Source organism: Phocoena sinus, chromosome 4 (genome assembly GCF_008692025.1).
Source record: "Phocoena sinus isolate mPhoSin1 chromosome 4, mPhoSin1.pri, whole genome shotgun sequence".
Classification (NCBI taxonomy): domain Eukaryota; kingdom Metazoa; phylum Chordata; class Mammalia; order Artiodactyla; family Phocoenidae; genus Phocoena; species Phocoena sinus.
The window spans coordinates 127,165,642-127,181,965 of record NC_045766.1 but is presented as its reverse complement, the minus strand read 5'-3'; the positions used below and the strand labels follow the sequence as shown (position 1 = coordinate 127,181,965).

General features: G+C 38.9%; 1 protein-coding gene across 9 annotated transcripts in view; it reads left to right on the top strand.

The window, feature by feature from the left end:
- The window catches only part of APP (amyloid beta precursor protein), a 283,417-nt gene that overhangs the window by 40,984 nt on the left and 226,109 nt on the right, over positions 1–16,324 (top strand). For 7 of the 9 annotated variants that reach the window (XM_032629779.1, XM_032629776.1, XM_032629785.1 and 4 more), the window contains exon 2: positions 15,750–15,917. The exons of the other annotated variants lie outside the window; for them this stretch is intronic. In XM_032629779.1, coding sequence (XP_032485670.1) covers positions 15,750–15,917 — 168 coding nt within the window. The remainder of the gene's footprint in view (positions 1–15,749; positions 15,918–16,324) is intronic. 9 annotated transcript variants of the gene reach the window in all.

The window sequence follows — 16,324 nt, the reverse complement described above, 5'->3', positions numbered from 1 at the left end:
CATTCTCCTCCTTCTCCAAATCAAACCAGTCAATGCTTTATCATATCAGCGACTTTTATGAGCGAGTGGGGCCTCTTCGTTTTCATCTCCACCATTGTATGTCCATTGAAATCAGGAGTGTTTGGGTCACCCCTCCATCCCCAGCCTTGAATGTGTTTGGTTCCAGGGAAATGTTTATCTTAATATATGGCATCAAGTCAGAACTTTCCTGAAACTTAACCCAGGAACCCAACAACTCTGGGACCTTGTCTATTTGAAGTGGGAAGGGCAAGTGTTTGATAATCAAAAGCATATGCTATTTGGCCTAGCTGTTCAACAAATAGTTTCTGTCTCTTCCCTGTAGTATTTTCAGGTGTATTTTTTTTCACACGAACCTTCACTTTAGGTGTTAAGTTACACTGAAATCTCTGAGAATCAGTTCAGTGCCACTGAGGGCTTTAGCTGCAGGACTTTTTAAAATGGTTGATTGGATGCTTTATTAAAGGAGTCTGGCTGCTCACACTATTCGTACAATTTTTGGAGTTTAGTGAGGTAATCTGATGTTTTTAATTTTAATTTATTTTATTTTATTATTGTTTTTATTTTTGGCCGCATTGGGTCTTCGTTGCTGCGCATGGGCTTTTCTCTGGTTGCGGCGAGCGGGGGCTACTCTTTGTTGCGGTGCACGGGCTTCTTATTGCGGTGGCTTCTCTTGTTGTGGAGCACGGGCTCTAGGTGCACGGGCTTCAGTAGTTGTGGCTCGCAGGCTCTAGAGCGCAGGCTCAGTAGTTGTGGCACATGGGCTTAGTTGCTCCGCGGCATGTGGGATCTTCCCGGACCAGGGCTCGAACCCGTGTCCCCTGCATTGGCAGGCGGATTCTTAATCACTGAACCACCAGGGAAGCTCTCTGATTTTTTTTTTTTTAAACCTGCCTGAATTGCAAACTGATGCTTTTCTCAGGAATGTGTTCTCAAAGAGTCAGGAAATTAACTCTGAAGCTTTGGAGCCACCTTGCTTTTTCTGCCCTCTTGTTTTTTGTTCTTGTTTTTCCAAGAGGAGCCTGAGGGTCTCCAACAAGTTGAGCTGTAGCTGGCATTTGGGAGTTGGTAAAGACAGGGGGGTGTGGGTGCTGCAGTTTTCCCTTCTCCACAAGAGGAAATCACTCTCCTGGTGCCACAAAAAAAGAAAATCTCACAAGTATCTAAGTGGAATTATTGTTCCACGCCTTCGTCAATAATTACATTTTCTACATTCGACTTTATTATTGTTTTTTTTTTCATGCCAGGCATTCCTTAATGCTTTCCATAAATATTTATTGAGTGCCTGTATGTGTGAGAGAGAGAGACAGAGGGGGGAGGGCAAGTAGTAAAGAGCAAGGCAGATCTCACGTAGACAGTGAAGTAATCCTCATCTTGTTTGAATTTATGTAAAAAAAAAAAAAGGACTAGGCTGCTTGTTCCACCTACTTGAAGCGTTTAGACATTATCTTTACTCCAACAGAGAAAACTCAGATGAATACTTACAGGTAGTACCATCAACTGCATCCTCATAGGAGCAGCACCTCACAATATTATCATTGCTGCTTTCCGATTGCTTCCGTGTAGATCATATCTGGGCCCCCAAACAGCCCTCTGGGTTCTGTCCTCACTTAGAGATAAAGAAACTAAGACTCAGATGTTGTGTCACTGCAACTGACATTAGAAGTAAGACTCCAATGTTTCTGGCTCCTGGCCTTCTATTGTTTCTGCAACAATTTTTTTATGTAGCTGAGAAAATAGAAATCAAGTCTTCACCGCTACCTTTCTTCTGAATTATTTTCTCCTCGTGTTGTAGTTCCTAATAGCCTTTATTCTGATAGAAAAGGCAATTTGAATAAATCTTATTGTGAGTCTTAGGGCTTTAGAAATGGAAAGCTTCTTTGAGAAGTGCCTTGGTGCCTTACTTTAGAAGGATAATCTATCCGTGCTTATCAAGCAAACAGCCTGAAACTTGAACCTTGAGTGTTCTTTAATGTTATAACCCTGGAGGAAGAGAAATAATCTTGGTTTACCCTACAAGTGATAAGTTAACAGTAAACACTTGGAGCAATGAGCAGGAATGCTGTTTGAAAGTTATCGTAGATTTTTCACATAAACTTAACCTTCTCTCTGATTTCTATTGTGTTTGCAAAGCAGTTTTCTCCTATACCAAAAAGTCCCAGTAGCAAAAACACAGAAAAGGTAGATAAGTAAATATTATGCAACTTTGAAAGGACATAAAGGATAGAATGTACGTATCCTTTCTGCTTATCAGAAATAAGATAATGTTCTCTTCCTGAAATCATTCTATCAGTACTCTAAAAACCTTAAATTTGGCATATAACAGCATGCTAGCTGTCTCTCAACTGCTCCGCCCCAGGCTAGTAGGAAATCTGTTGGAAATGACTTCCTAGAGTGTTTAACGGGGCTCTGAGGTTCATGTGAGTACCCCTCATGCCCCTGAGAGCTGCTCTTGAGATTTTAATATACATTGAAGGACAGCATTATATCTTAATTTACCTGGAAAATGAACATCTTTGTAGGGGTCTTCAACCTTAGGAGTAATTTCATGGCATTTTAGTATTAGAAATTATAAAGATATTAAGGGATATGGATAGTCTGGAATGTACTGGGCCCAGATATGGTTACTGCCTGCCTCATTGAAGCCTAAGACTATGAATTCCATTAGCCACCTCTCCTCATTTTAGTCTGTCCACCTATGTCAGTTTCACAGTGGCCTGAAGCCTGAAACATAGTTGAGGCTGTAAAGGAAAATAGGGGTGAATTTTTGGGCTGACAGAGTAAAGAAGTATGCTCTTTTTTCCCCTTGTCCAAGAAGTATGGGCTCTAAGATAAGGATGTATGAGTTTGGCCCTACCGTACATGTTCTAATTAAATGATGATCTGTCTCCATTTATAAATCCACTTCTTCTGGAAGCTTGTTTTCCATTTATTTCCCTCCTGCCACTTGTTCAAACACTGTTGTCTTCTCCTCTCCATCCCGTGATCCCTTGGGGCTCTGTTTCTTCTATGCTGTATACATCACAAATGGGTCAGTATTGTAGTGAGTAAGTGAAAGAAATAAAGAGAAGGAAAAAAGAACTAAAAAACTGTAAAATTTGCACTTATTTGTATGTTAAGCATAAGCTTTATGCTTTAGAAAATCCATTGTAGTGCTATAGATAAAGTGCTGTTGATAAAGTAAAGGTCCATTTGAGAGCTGTGGCATTAGATTGTGAAGAATATGACACTGCATAAAGGATAAAGGCTAAGTGCACCTGCCAGGTGATGAGTGAGGTACTGCAATTATGTCAACATCCAATATCTCATATTAAGAAATGAGGGAGGGGGCACTTCCCTGGTGGTCCAGTGGTTAAGACTCCGTGCTCCCAATGAAAGGGGCCCAGATTTGATCCCTGGTCAGGGAACTAGCTCCCATATGCATGCGGCAACTAAGAGTTGCATGCCACAACTAAGGAGCCCATGAGCCACAACTAGAGTCCACATGCCTCAACTAAAAGATTCTGCATACTGCAACTAAGACCCGGAGCAGCCAAATAAATAAATATTACAAAAAAAAAGAAGTAAGGGGAATCACCCCAGGAATAGTCCTAACAATTTAGCTTGCAAATTATGTGGTGATAGTATTCCAAGGCAATAAAATAAATTATATCTAGAGCTCATAACTATTCCACTTACTTGGCTGTGTCTAAGCACTAAGCTCAGGTGACATTGAGGCTTTAACTTTGGGACTTGTTTGGTGCCACCTGGGTGAAATCTGGTATGATCTCAATGTGAGGTATCAAATGACAGAAGTACTCGACCCCACATTCCAGAACTACATGTGTCCCCATTTCTCACCCCACCCTCTTCTCTGCACACACATCTACCTCTCAGAGAGAGCTGGGTCTGGGCTATGTGTGGCAAGAACCCATTGCTTGTGTTCCATGGATTTCAACAAGTGCATACTGGTTGGTGGGGTGTGATCTTAGTGGCTTGAGTATTTGGTGATGAAATTTGCATGTCCTTTGCTGGAAGAAGTGTAATTAGAATAAGATGTATTCACACAGCCACATGTAAAATGTGAGCAGGAGTGTGGTCTATTTAGTAGCATTACTGTTTTTATTAAAGTATTTCCTTTTAAAAACATTGAGTGACAGATATACAGAACAAACTAGTGGTTCCCATTGGGGAGAGCAAAGGGGGGAGGGGCAATCTAGGGGTAGGGGACTAAGAGATACAAACTATTATGTATAAAATAATCTACAAGGACATATTGTACAACATGGGGAATATAGCCAGTATTTTACAATAACTATAAATGGAGTATAACCTTTAAAAATTGTGAATTGCTGTATTGTACACCTGCAATTTATATAATATTGTATAATACAGCAATTATACTTCAATTTAAAAAAACAGAGTGAAAACAAAATACATTTAATTTTTTAAAACCGATGCACTTAAGCAAATTGTTTATCACTTACAGAGGTATAGAGAAAAAGAAAGAAAAATTAAGAAGCCCACAAAATCAGTCACATTTAAAGATAGCAGTCGATTGCTGTCTTCTTAAAAGCTTCAGTGCATGTGTTTGGAGCACCATCTTATTTCCCCCCAACTCAGACCTTCTTTTCCAGTTCTAGGAAGTAAAACCAAGAGAGTATGGCTCACCATGCCCTAGCTGAGCCATTTTCTTATCTGATCCCTACCTCATTGAATACATGAAATAGCAAATATTTGTTAGATTTCTGAATATCAATGTGCTGGTTTGTGCTAGTTGAACTAATTGAAGTCCGTACTTTCCAATAAAAAAGGCTGAGAGGAAGTGATAAATGTGCAGTGAGATTAATGAAAGACAAATGGGTAGTATGTTGACATAAATGTAATTTATTGTTGTGTTGTAAATTTTGTGCTGCCTTATGTCTGACAGTCCAGTAGAAATATAATGCAAGCCCCATATATCATTAAAATGTTTCTAAGAGCCTCATTTTAAAATGTAAAAAGAAAATTAGTTGTAATAATATATTTTATTTAACCCAATTATCGTTTCAGCTTATAAAATTATTAATGAGGTATTTTATAATGTATCTTTCATACTAAGTCATCAAAATCTCAACTGGAGATTTTTCATTGGAAAAATTTGATAGAATGTATAAAATTTACAGTCAGAAGGTAGATTTGCTTACCCAAGTTGTTATCAACGTGCTTTAAAGTTTTTCATTAATAAGGTTGAGTAATCGTTTTTTTAATTTAAATTTACATTAATTACAGTGAACTCAAGCGAACAATTCAGTTCCTCAGTTGAACTAGCTAGTGCTAACCCTCGTTGGACAGTACAAGTTCAGGGCGCACGGCAGTATAGTCAGCCCTGGGTATCCAGGTTTGGCCTCCAAGGAATGCATGCTGTGTACCACTTCATTTTGCTTAAGGTACTTGAGCATCTGGGGACTTTGGTAGGGAGGCATGTAGGGCGGGGGCTGGGAGGGAGGACCTGGAGCAATTCCCCTCCGGGTACTGAGGGACTGTATAACCTTTTTCTTGAGAACCAAGTACTAAGACCCATAGGCTAACAATAGAAAAAGTAGAAAAGCAGATTTTCTGGGAGACCAGTGCCTCAATACGCTGGGTGGGGATGACATCCAGGTTCTGAGAGGAGAACCCAGCTGTGAGGGTTTCACACAAAATACGATTTGAGCGCAAGATCCTACTGCTTAAAAACGTTTGGAAACTGTTAACCTCATCTACATCCCAACCCAGTTGAGCAGGTGACCCCTTCTGAAACCCTGATGGCTGGTTATCCATCCATTTAAGTGCCTCCTTGAGGCTTTTCCTTCCCAACAACTGTTCGTCACTGGTTTCCTGTTTATAGCTTCTTCCTTGTGAATTTCCTTCTAATGTCTTCTTCCACCCTTATTCTTTCCTATGTTCCTTAGAGTCTTCTGATAAAATTGTGTTTACCTCCAAGGTAACCTTCCTTTAATTTTTTAATGTTTATCTAAAAATGTGAGTACATCATTCTAGATGTGATTTAACACAGCAAGATTTCCCATGATATTTAGGGCCCTGTATTTGTAAAGCATGAGACTGCATTAGCTTTTTTTCTTTTCTTTTCTTTTCTTTTCATCTCTTAAAACCTTTGGAACTTTTTCTTATGAAACAGCTACACAGCTATGCCTTTCCTGTCCTGTACTACTTCAAAGAATTGTTTCAGGCAAAATATAGGATCTTGTGTATACTTTAAAAATTCAACTTGAATTTTTACCTTCTGAAATAATCTTGAGCCCTTATTCTATCACTTAGTACTTTACTTATTCCTGGCAAATACGTGCCTGTATTAGTTTCTCTTGCTATAAATAATGCTGCAAAGCCACAACCCACCCCAAAATTTAGTGGCTTAAAATAATAATCATTTTTATAGCTCACAGGCCTATGGGTCAGCTGATCTTGGCTAAGCTTGGCCAAATTTGATAGAAAACAGTAAAACTTAAGAAACTGAATATGTATAAATTGTCTCATATCTAAAGTAGAGAGGAGTAATAGAATTTGATTTTTGTGTGTTGCATTATGTGCTGAATAATAGCTTATCTGCCCTAGCTGTCAGAACTAATGGAAATCATACTGGAAAATAGTTCAGTTGTTACCATCAAATTTCTTTACAGAGAATGCCGTTCAAACCAGCATCCCTGAGGACCCCAATTTCCACATCCTTCAGCTTGTTAGCAATATGACTTAAGTGCAGTAACTCTACAGTGAGATTTTTAGCAAAGCACTGTCATTTGAAATTTGCTCTAATTGCTCTCTACCTATAAACTCTGTGTGTGTATGTGTTTATTACTATTAACACCACCACTACATATTACACAGGTGGCCATATATAGTAGGTATATATACAGGGATATGCATACATAGGTATATGTTCATTGTTGAGAAATTAGAGATTAAATAAGGCAAGCCTTGAAGAACATGTGTTCACAATTTGGAATGTTGGAGATTCTGGACCCCTACTTTGGTAATTCAATTTGCTGTTTCTGATTTAAGGAAAGAACTAGTTTAAGAGAAAGTTTTTTGTTTTCATTTCTGGGGAGGTTTCTTAAAGAGGAAGCTACCAAATGTAACTAGATGTTAACATCTAGGGATTTAAATTTAAGACGTGCAGATTAAACATTTTTTAAACTGGATTTGCTTCCCCTTTACTTGGTCTAAAACTAATTTTTTAAGAACCAGTAACAAAGAACTGCAAAATACTACTATCGTCAGGGGAAAAAGTTATTTGAAAATAATATTCCAGAATTGAAAATAAAAAAGCTTGAGAAGTAGTAGCAGGAATGCCACCTGGTTTAGTATGAAAAAAAGTAAGCATGGGTTTTGGAGTAAACAGCCTTGATTAGACTCTTTGGCAGGTTTTGAGCCCCTCTGATTATCTAAGTAGATGTGGAAGTGAATTATCTAGGTTCTTCTGAGTCAAAGGAGATAATGAAGGGAAAGGCCTAAGTAGATGCTTCAGTCTTTGCCCTTAACTCTTTTCCGATCTCCATGTTCACATGATCAAGCCTGATGAGATATAACAATATTGAGAGAGTCAAAACAGTATAAAGATCATGATACTGTATGTTTTTGTATGTGAAACATGCCAGTAAAACTACATGACAGAATTAAAGAGATAAACATCAAAATGATGTTGAAAAGAATTTGACTGTTACCAATGTCAGAGCACAATAAACACAATTATACATGGTCTAGTATATATATGATGTATATGTGTATATGCATGCAGTTAGAATATAGAACATTTACTGTTTAGGACTAAATGGGCATTAATTGGATCAAAAACGATAGGCAAAGAGTTCGTCATACATGAGGCTCTGTTTTTTTTTAATTCCAGTATTATATCTGTTCTAGGCAGTGGGCATCACTCTTTCTTGGGCCTACCTAAATTCATGCTTTCAACATTGGTAATTAATTCCACGAGTGTTGAATAACAAAGGTTTCTATTGGGAGAACTGATTCTCTACTGTGCACCAGCAGCAAGAATTTATTTACAGGCCTTTGTTATGAATTGGAAGAAATTTGGGGTCAACTTTAGAATATCTATCCTTTAAGCAGAAAAAAAGCTTCATACTGTCAAATGGCAAAACTAAAACAATTTAATAATGAGTTTTGTCCATTATTCAAAGGAAGACAGTCCATGGGTTGAGGGAATACAGTGCCTCATAAGCAGTAGATCACTGTTCTAATGGGATTTGGGACAAGAGCGCGTCTATAGAGCTTTAGAAGGGTCAACACTGAAACGGCTTGATTGTCTAGGAGGTCGGGAAGGGAATCTCCTTATAAGGTTAGCAGGTCCTATTTTTAGGGTAAATCAAGCTAGCTAGCTTAAGCTGAGTTGGAGGATTGTGATTGGTTTGTTAGGATTTCTTGACAGGTGTGTTTACCTTATGTGCAGGCTGGTATAGGTTTAGATTTGTGATGTGGACCACACCACTGGGATGGCCTTCATTTTTGGGGTCCCAGTATAAGAATTAGCTTTATCAATATTAACAGAGGCCATGGATCCATCAAGGAGCTCTAACTTGTCATTTGAAGCCAGGTCAACAGTGTCCCCAAAAGAATGTCAAATTTCAAGGAGTGAAATATGTGGATTAATTCTCTGAAAGGAATGTTTTCTCTCTTCACTCACTTTTTTTTTTTTTCAATTTATTTATTTACTTTTGGCTGTGTTGGATCTTCGTTGCGGTGCACGGGCTTCTCATTGTGGTGGCTTCTCTTTGTTGCGGAGCACAGGCTCTAGGCACGCGGGCTTTAGTAGTTGTGGCATGCGGGCTCAGTAGTTGTGGCTCACGGGCTCTATAGCACAGGTTCAGTAGTTGTAGCACACCGGCCTAGTTGCTCCATGGCATGTGGGATCTTCCCGGACCAGGGCTTGAACCTGTGACCCCTGCATTGACAGGTGGATTCTTAACCACTGCGCCACCAGGAAAGTCCCATCTTTTGTGGCACATCATTTTTAGCCTGAAACTCGAGCTCTGAAATAATTGTGCAGCACCTAATGGATGTGAGGAACATGGCCGCCTCTCCACACAGGGAAATTGAAGCTGTGTACAGTTTCGGTAATTACATTTCAGTTTTCTGTATGCTTTGATTAGCTCCTGCATTCTTTCTCACCACAAATACGTGCACACACGCACAGGGGCAAAACCTTGGAAAATTACAATTTTCCATTTTAATTTGAGAGCCAGCCTGGTTGCATCAACGAAACCTTGATGGTGTAGGTCCAACACCCAGCTCTGCCTCTTCATAATTCTGTGGCCTTGGACAAATCCTTCAGAGCCTTTTCCTTCTGCTTAGAGTTGGGATGGATGATTTTACAGATCCTTTCAGTTCTGTGATTCTGATTTTAATTTCAGTTCTCCTCTGTTAGAGATAAGATGGGCAATTTCAGGTGTTCTGGTTCTGCTTAAGTTTTGTTTTGTTTTGTTTTTTGGCATTTAAAGGAAAGCCCTACAGATAGTCTTTTCCTTTTGAGAATGAAAATTTGTTTATGTTAAGGATTAAGTGAGGTACTTTATTTGGCCTTGAAAGGGGTTCACACTCAAATCTTGATTGTGATTCCACAGAATAATTACATTGAAAATGGAATATTTGAATGTTTTCAAAGCATTTTCATGGGGTATAATTATATTATGCCCAGGCTAAGGGGAAATTATTTATGTGAGGAAACCAGAGCTGGAATAGAAATAGCATCGCTGTGTGCTTTTTAAAAGATACTCACTATACGAGAAACTGACCCTGAGGAAACTGTGAACTGATTAAATAGTACCAAATAAGTGACTATATGAGGCCAGCTATTCAGACCAGGGAGAAGTTCGTTTAAATGCAGAAACAAGATGGTTTTCATTAGCCACAAACCTTAAAGTTACATAAATCCACGGATGCACTGAGCTATGGATCCGTGCCTTCTGCTTGCCAAGCAAGACTTTTCAGCCAGTGAAACAGAGAGTTCCTTGTTCCCTTTCCCTTTTAGTTGGGACCGTGTGGGGAGGAATGTTGCCAAGCCAGCTCTATAAGGAATTTTGATCTCCTTGATGATAATAAAGAGAAACTTTTTGGGGAAAGGGAACACCCAGTTTGAAAGACAGCAGGAGAACTTGTTTGAGAAGCTGCTTTTGCGCTTGTAAATTGCATTGATTCTAGGTGTAGGTTCGGGGTCACCTCTGCAGATTGGCCCAGATTAGGTATATATGTATATTTGTTTATTTTAATTTCCCCTTAAGCTTTTGGAAAGCCGTTTTCTAGCTAACTTGCTTTTGGAAAGTCCATTTTCACTTGAGTAGCTTGTCTATATAGTATGAGCCTAAAATATTCTTCTGGCCGCAAACGGTTGTTTTTAAAAGATTGACAGCATTTTTAGGTGTAGTGTTTGAGTCTCTGTAGTTCAGAGCATTCTGTAAATAGCCTGTTGTTTTTGAGGCAGTGTGTGCATGTGCCATTGTTTCAGCCAGTTATTCTGCCCGTTGTCACTGAGCACTGTTTTCCCATGGGAAAGCATCTCTGGTCTTATGATGTCAGTGCAAAGTCATTCAGGTTACAAGAATTATCTTCATCTTCAGTCTCTCAGAAATGCAGGGACCATGAATGGCCATTTATAGCAGGGTGCCAATCTTTTAGGTGTTGTCTTGGATTTCTGCCAAGTAACCTTAAGTTACCTTAGATAGTGTTAAGATGAAAACAACATTAAAATGTAATAGTTATTTAAGTGGTTATATTTCCCATCCACTAAAGCTTTTATATTTATTTTTATTAAGAGAAATGTTTTTTGTAAAGTTAGGAATAATTATCTTTAGGATAACTTTGACAGGGTATGCATTTTCACTGGCTATAAATAACTTACTCTAAGACTGAAATATTTAAGTTTTAAGAGCATCCATTTTAACACGTCCTGAATAGGACCTTGTGTATGATGTATTAGGCCACTTTTTGAGGCTTCATTCAGAAAAAAGGGATTTGAATAAACCTGTTGGGCCCTTGGAAGGCTAAGTATTATCTTCCATGTGACCACCTTGGCTGGTGATGGTTTCCTTCTGGATGAATGCCAGGGAGTGGGCTGCTCCTAGCAGCTAGGCTTTGTTTCTTAAATGGGTTATTTGATTCCAGTAAGGATCCTGGGTTGTTTGTCTTGTTTTAATTAACTGAGCCAGGGATATGTTTCTTAAAACCTGAAATTCTTTGCAGGTGGGCTTCATTAAGAATAGAAAAGCTTCTGGTTCAATCTGTTATCTCCCAGCACCTTACTCTGATCTGGTGTTGGCTCGGGAAAGAATTTTTGCCCAAGAAACATGTCTTTGTGATTGAAGTATTTATTTGTGAAGGGCCTCTTGTAATGTCAAATGTAACAGATACATACGTACAGCCAGTTTTATAATTTCTAGCATAATAAGTTACCCTAAGTATTGAGGAATCAAAGTTTGAACTATTACACAGCTCCATTCTAAGAAAACAGGTCATGTTAATGATCATACTTATTTTTTTAAGTTAATATTAGATCTCATCTGGTAGAAAATCCAAAAGGAACTGAAGCATCTGTTTTATTGTCTTAGCTCCCATTGTCAAAAGGAAGAGATCATAAGGCAATTAAAGATGTTTTCCAGTAATTTATTAGGGCCATAATCAATTCATTTGAAGGGAATGGGAGAAAGATTACCACTATTTGGTAGTTGGAACATACAAACAGATGGCATCAAAATAACTGTAAAGTTAAGAAGACAGAAGGATAACAAAGTGAAGAATGGAAGAAATAGAAAGATGTTAAGAAGTCAAGCTAGGAAACAATCGAGAAACAGTTGATGTGTTTGTCAGGTAGGGTGACCAGTTGTCTCAGCTTGCTGGGGAGTCTACCAGTTTTAGCACTAAAAGTCTCACATCCTGGAAACCCCTCAGATCCAAGCAAACTGATCGGTTATCTTATTGTCAGGGTAAGGACTTGCCTGACTTACTGCTTTGTCCCCAAAACTATTGGGCCAACCCAATACATCAGTGCCTAGAATGTGTTACATACTCAAACTTACTGAATGAAGAAATGTTAGCCGCTGTCATTTATTATTGTTGCTGTTGTTATATTGGAGTTGCCTCTCAGCAGCTAGGAGGTAAAAGCATGCAAACACCAAGACTTCTTAAAGTAGGTAAAAGAGAAGCAATGGCGTAATCTTTAGGAATGTCTTATGCTGTGGAATTGAAGGATTTTGAGTTAGTAATGGGATAATCAGGAAAATAAAGAGATCCAGGGTAGTTGATTGCGACAGAAGCCAAGGGAAAAGACTTCCAAAGAAGAATTCATATATGGCAAAGAAAATGAAAAGTGACAGGTATTGAAGAAAAAGGCTTTCCTTTCTCAGGAGGTTGTATGTAACCTTTGAGAAAATTGTTCGGATGGTAGGAATGTAAACCAAACTGCAAGGGTCCTGAGAAGCAGGTAAGAAGGTGGTATCAGTGAGTGTTTAAATCACCACCTGCTAGAATTTGTTGGAAGTAATGGGAAGATGACAGTTCCTCTAGAGCAGAGGCAGGCAAACTATGGCCCACTGGCCAGATCTGGCCTACTGCCTGTTTTGTAAAGAAAATTTTATTGTAAAGTAGCCACACTCATTTCACATATTGTCTGAGGCTGCTTTTGCATAGCAGCAACAGAGTTGATTAGTTACAAGAGACTGTAGGGTTCACAAAACCTAAAATATTTACTCTCTGGCCTTTTACATAGAAAATGTGCTGACACCCTCCTCTAGAGGATAACAGAATGGAATGAGGTAATTTTTGTCTATTTGCTTTCTTTCAGTAGAGGAGATCAGAGCCTATTTGTGGATGTATTATGGAGCTGGAGAAAAGGAGGAACTTATTGGATATCTACTGCTGTGTAATAGGTTACCTCAAACCTAATGGTTTAAAACAACAAACATTTACTGACTCAGTTTCTGTGGGTTGGGAATTTAGGAGTGTCTCTCTTGAGGTTTCAGTCATGTCAGCCAGGGCTGCCATCAGATGAAGGCTGATGAGGCTGTAGGATGTTTCCCAGCTCACTTACATTGCTGTTGACAGGAGACCTTGGTTCCTCATCACATGGGCCTCTCCACAGGACTGCTTCAGTGTCTGTACAACATGGCAACTGACCTCCTCCACAGCAAGTGATCCCAGAGAGCAAGGAAGAAACCCTAGTGCCCTTAATGACCATGCCTTGGAAAACACATATTTTTGCCCTATTTTATTTGTTGCTACAGACAAACCTTGATACATTATGGGATGGCCGTGACGAGAGCATGAATCTAGGGAGTAGGGACCATTAGGGGTCATCATGGAAGCTGGCTACCATGGGGAAGAGAAATTGGTACTTCATTGTTCCTTGAGGGGAGGATATAATGAAGGGCCTTTGCATAGACAAGGAGATAGTAACTATGGAACACACTGTGGAGAGTCAGAGGTACAGAGAAATGTTAAGATGGTGGAGGTAGAATTTATTCAGCAAAATAAATACCAACAGTGGTAAAAGGTCATTAGTCCCTCTGTTCAGTTAGGGGTAAGGCCCCAAGATTCTAAGACTGGAAATCTTTGGGACAGGAATAAATTTGAGCAGAATAAAGTGCAATGGGGAATGCAATGGTGATTTCATTATTAGATTTTAAATTCCTCGATAATGGAATTTAAAACATGGGCAAAGCCCATATTTTATAAACAAGTACATTAATAAATTTTATATATTTATCTATATATTATAAATGTATTTTATGTCCTTCATTGCATCTAAGATAGGGCCTTATCTATAGGTATCTGATCATTATTTGACTTTTTCGCAATGTTATTATCTTATTACTTACTTCAGTAAAATGGATAAAATTTATATTCTGATTTTGAGGATCAAAGCATTGAATTTTCTCTTATTCCCTCAGGAAAACTGTGAAACTTACGTTTATGCAACATTCTGCTTAGGCTGCTTCTTTGCATCTCTTGGAGAATGAGCCTCTCAGTTTCTGGCTTGGAAATTGCAGGTGGTGGGCAAGGCCCCAAACTGGGGAGTTGAGGGGTCCTAGCTATTCTGCTGACGATCCGATACTGTGGCCTCAGCTGCTGTTTGTTACATCTGGCAGCAGAGAGGTAGAATTTTACTAAACATGCCATATAAAGTAGAACTAGAAATGCAGAAAATGTTACATGAAACATGGTTTTAGAGATTGTGCCAGCAGCTTTTGCACTCAGGTCTATGATAGGTCTCAGCTAGGTTCAGTACAAGATTATTTTTTTTAAAGGACAAAAATCCTCTTATGGATTTATGGACAAAATATATATGATGATGACTAGAACGGACAGATGTTTGATCTATTTTTACATTTCTGTGGGGGGAAGTGTCAGGAAGCTATTTCTTTAACTGAAATCTCTTGGTGTAATTTTAGTGTTGTTTTTTTCCCTCCTGTGAACAATTTTTAGAAATGATACAAGTTATTATAGAATCACCCAGTTCTCCACTGCATGAATGGCTTCTGTTGGAAGTTAACTCTTCTTAGCATGGATCTCACACATTTCCTCCGAAGCTGGATTTAACAAGGGAGGGATTACTTTGCCACCGTGTCTTTTGATACCTTGGTTTCGCATAACACTTGCACTCCTGTGGATTTATTTTTCATCTTTTGCTGATTTTTTTTTTCTTTTTGAGCTATTAAGTGAGGTAGTATGGATATTTCAGAACTTCCATTTTCCCTTTTAAAAATATTTATATGGGGAATTCCCTGGTGGTCCAGTGGTTAGGACTCAGCTCTTTCACTGCCTAGGGCCCGGGTTCAGTCCCTGGTCGGGGAACTAAGATCCCACAAGCTGTGCCGTGTGGCAAAAAAAATATGTATATATTTACATGAATGTAATACTGGTGGGCACAAGGGTTTGGAAATACAAAATGGCACCCATTTCAAAGTTATTTTGGCAAAATGGTGTGTTGCCTGCAGTGGTCATAGCTAAGACCTGTTGAGAGCTTGCTACACAGTAGGTGCTCTGCTGGACCCTGGGTGAGACTTGTCACCTCTTTGCAGCGTAGCTGAGGAGATGAGACACCAGCAACCTTACTGTACTCTTCAGAGCTGACAGAGTGATAACCAGAGAATGTTCTGGAGAAAACTGATGGAATGGCCAACATATTCATTCATGTTTGTGCTTGGTAAATTCTACAGTAATTTTTCAGTCTGAAAAGTTATGAAGTTGTCACTTGCTAATTAGTAAAGCACCACTGATACCATGCCCTCAGCTCTGGGAGGTGACATACAGCATTACTCACAGAGCTGGTCACCATGCAGGGACTTGGCATTGTTCTTTGTGTGAGTCACTTGGAGGTTATTATGAGAATATGGTTTCCTCCAGAGTGATTCTATTTATTTCAGAAAAACATCTGATTTTATTGTCAGGACCTTGCAGTAAGCAAAATGGATAAACTTGTCAATGAAATCTGCCATGGGGGAAAGGTATAAGCTTTTCAATGAATAAATTCTTCTCAATACTGCTAATTTCTTCATTTCAATGTTAAAAAACCAACACTGTATTATATGTGGTTGGAGATGTCTGTAGCATACATAATGCTTAACCCAAAGGAATTCATAATTGAGAATTAGGAGGAATAGAACTATTTTTGGCATTGCTCCAGGCCACGTTTCTCTTTACAGCCCTTCCCCCCAGCCTCCACCCCAGAGCTATGGATTTTTGTAACTAACCAAAACTTACTTTTTCAGGTGCCCACTGATGGCAATGCTGGCCTGCTTGCAGAACCGCAAGTCGCCATGTTCTGTGGCAAACTGAACATGCACATGAACGTGCAGAATGGCAAGTGGGAGTCAGATCCATCGGGGACCAAAACCTGCATTGGCACCAAGGAGGGCATCCTGCAGTACTGCCAAGAAGTAAGTCTCCGCTGGTGGCCAGCGGTTCATGTTGGGTCACATGCACGTTTTTTTAATTTAATTTCTTTTACGTTTGTATTTTATCTCTTGCAGTGAATGTCTTGGTTCCTAATGATTCACCATACCATTAATGTATTTACTTGCTTTACCCTACAGTATGCATAAATATTTTAAAAATTATGTCATATAATAACCATCAATAAACCAACTGAAATATAATCTTGTATGTCAGATATACTTTAATTTAAAAAAAAAACGAGAAAAAACTGAGTAAAGTTTAAGATACCTTGGCTCTTCCTTTTATCTTTAGAGTATATCCCACTGTGGCTAATGCAAAATATTGTGTTTAACAGTAACTAGGAATTGGGAGATTGGGATTGGCATATACACACTACTGTATAGAGTAA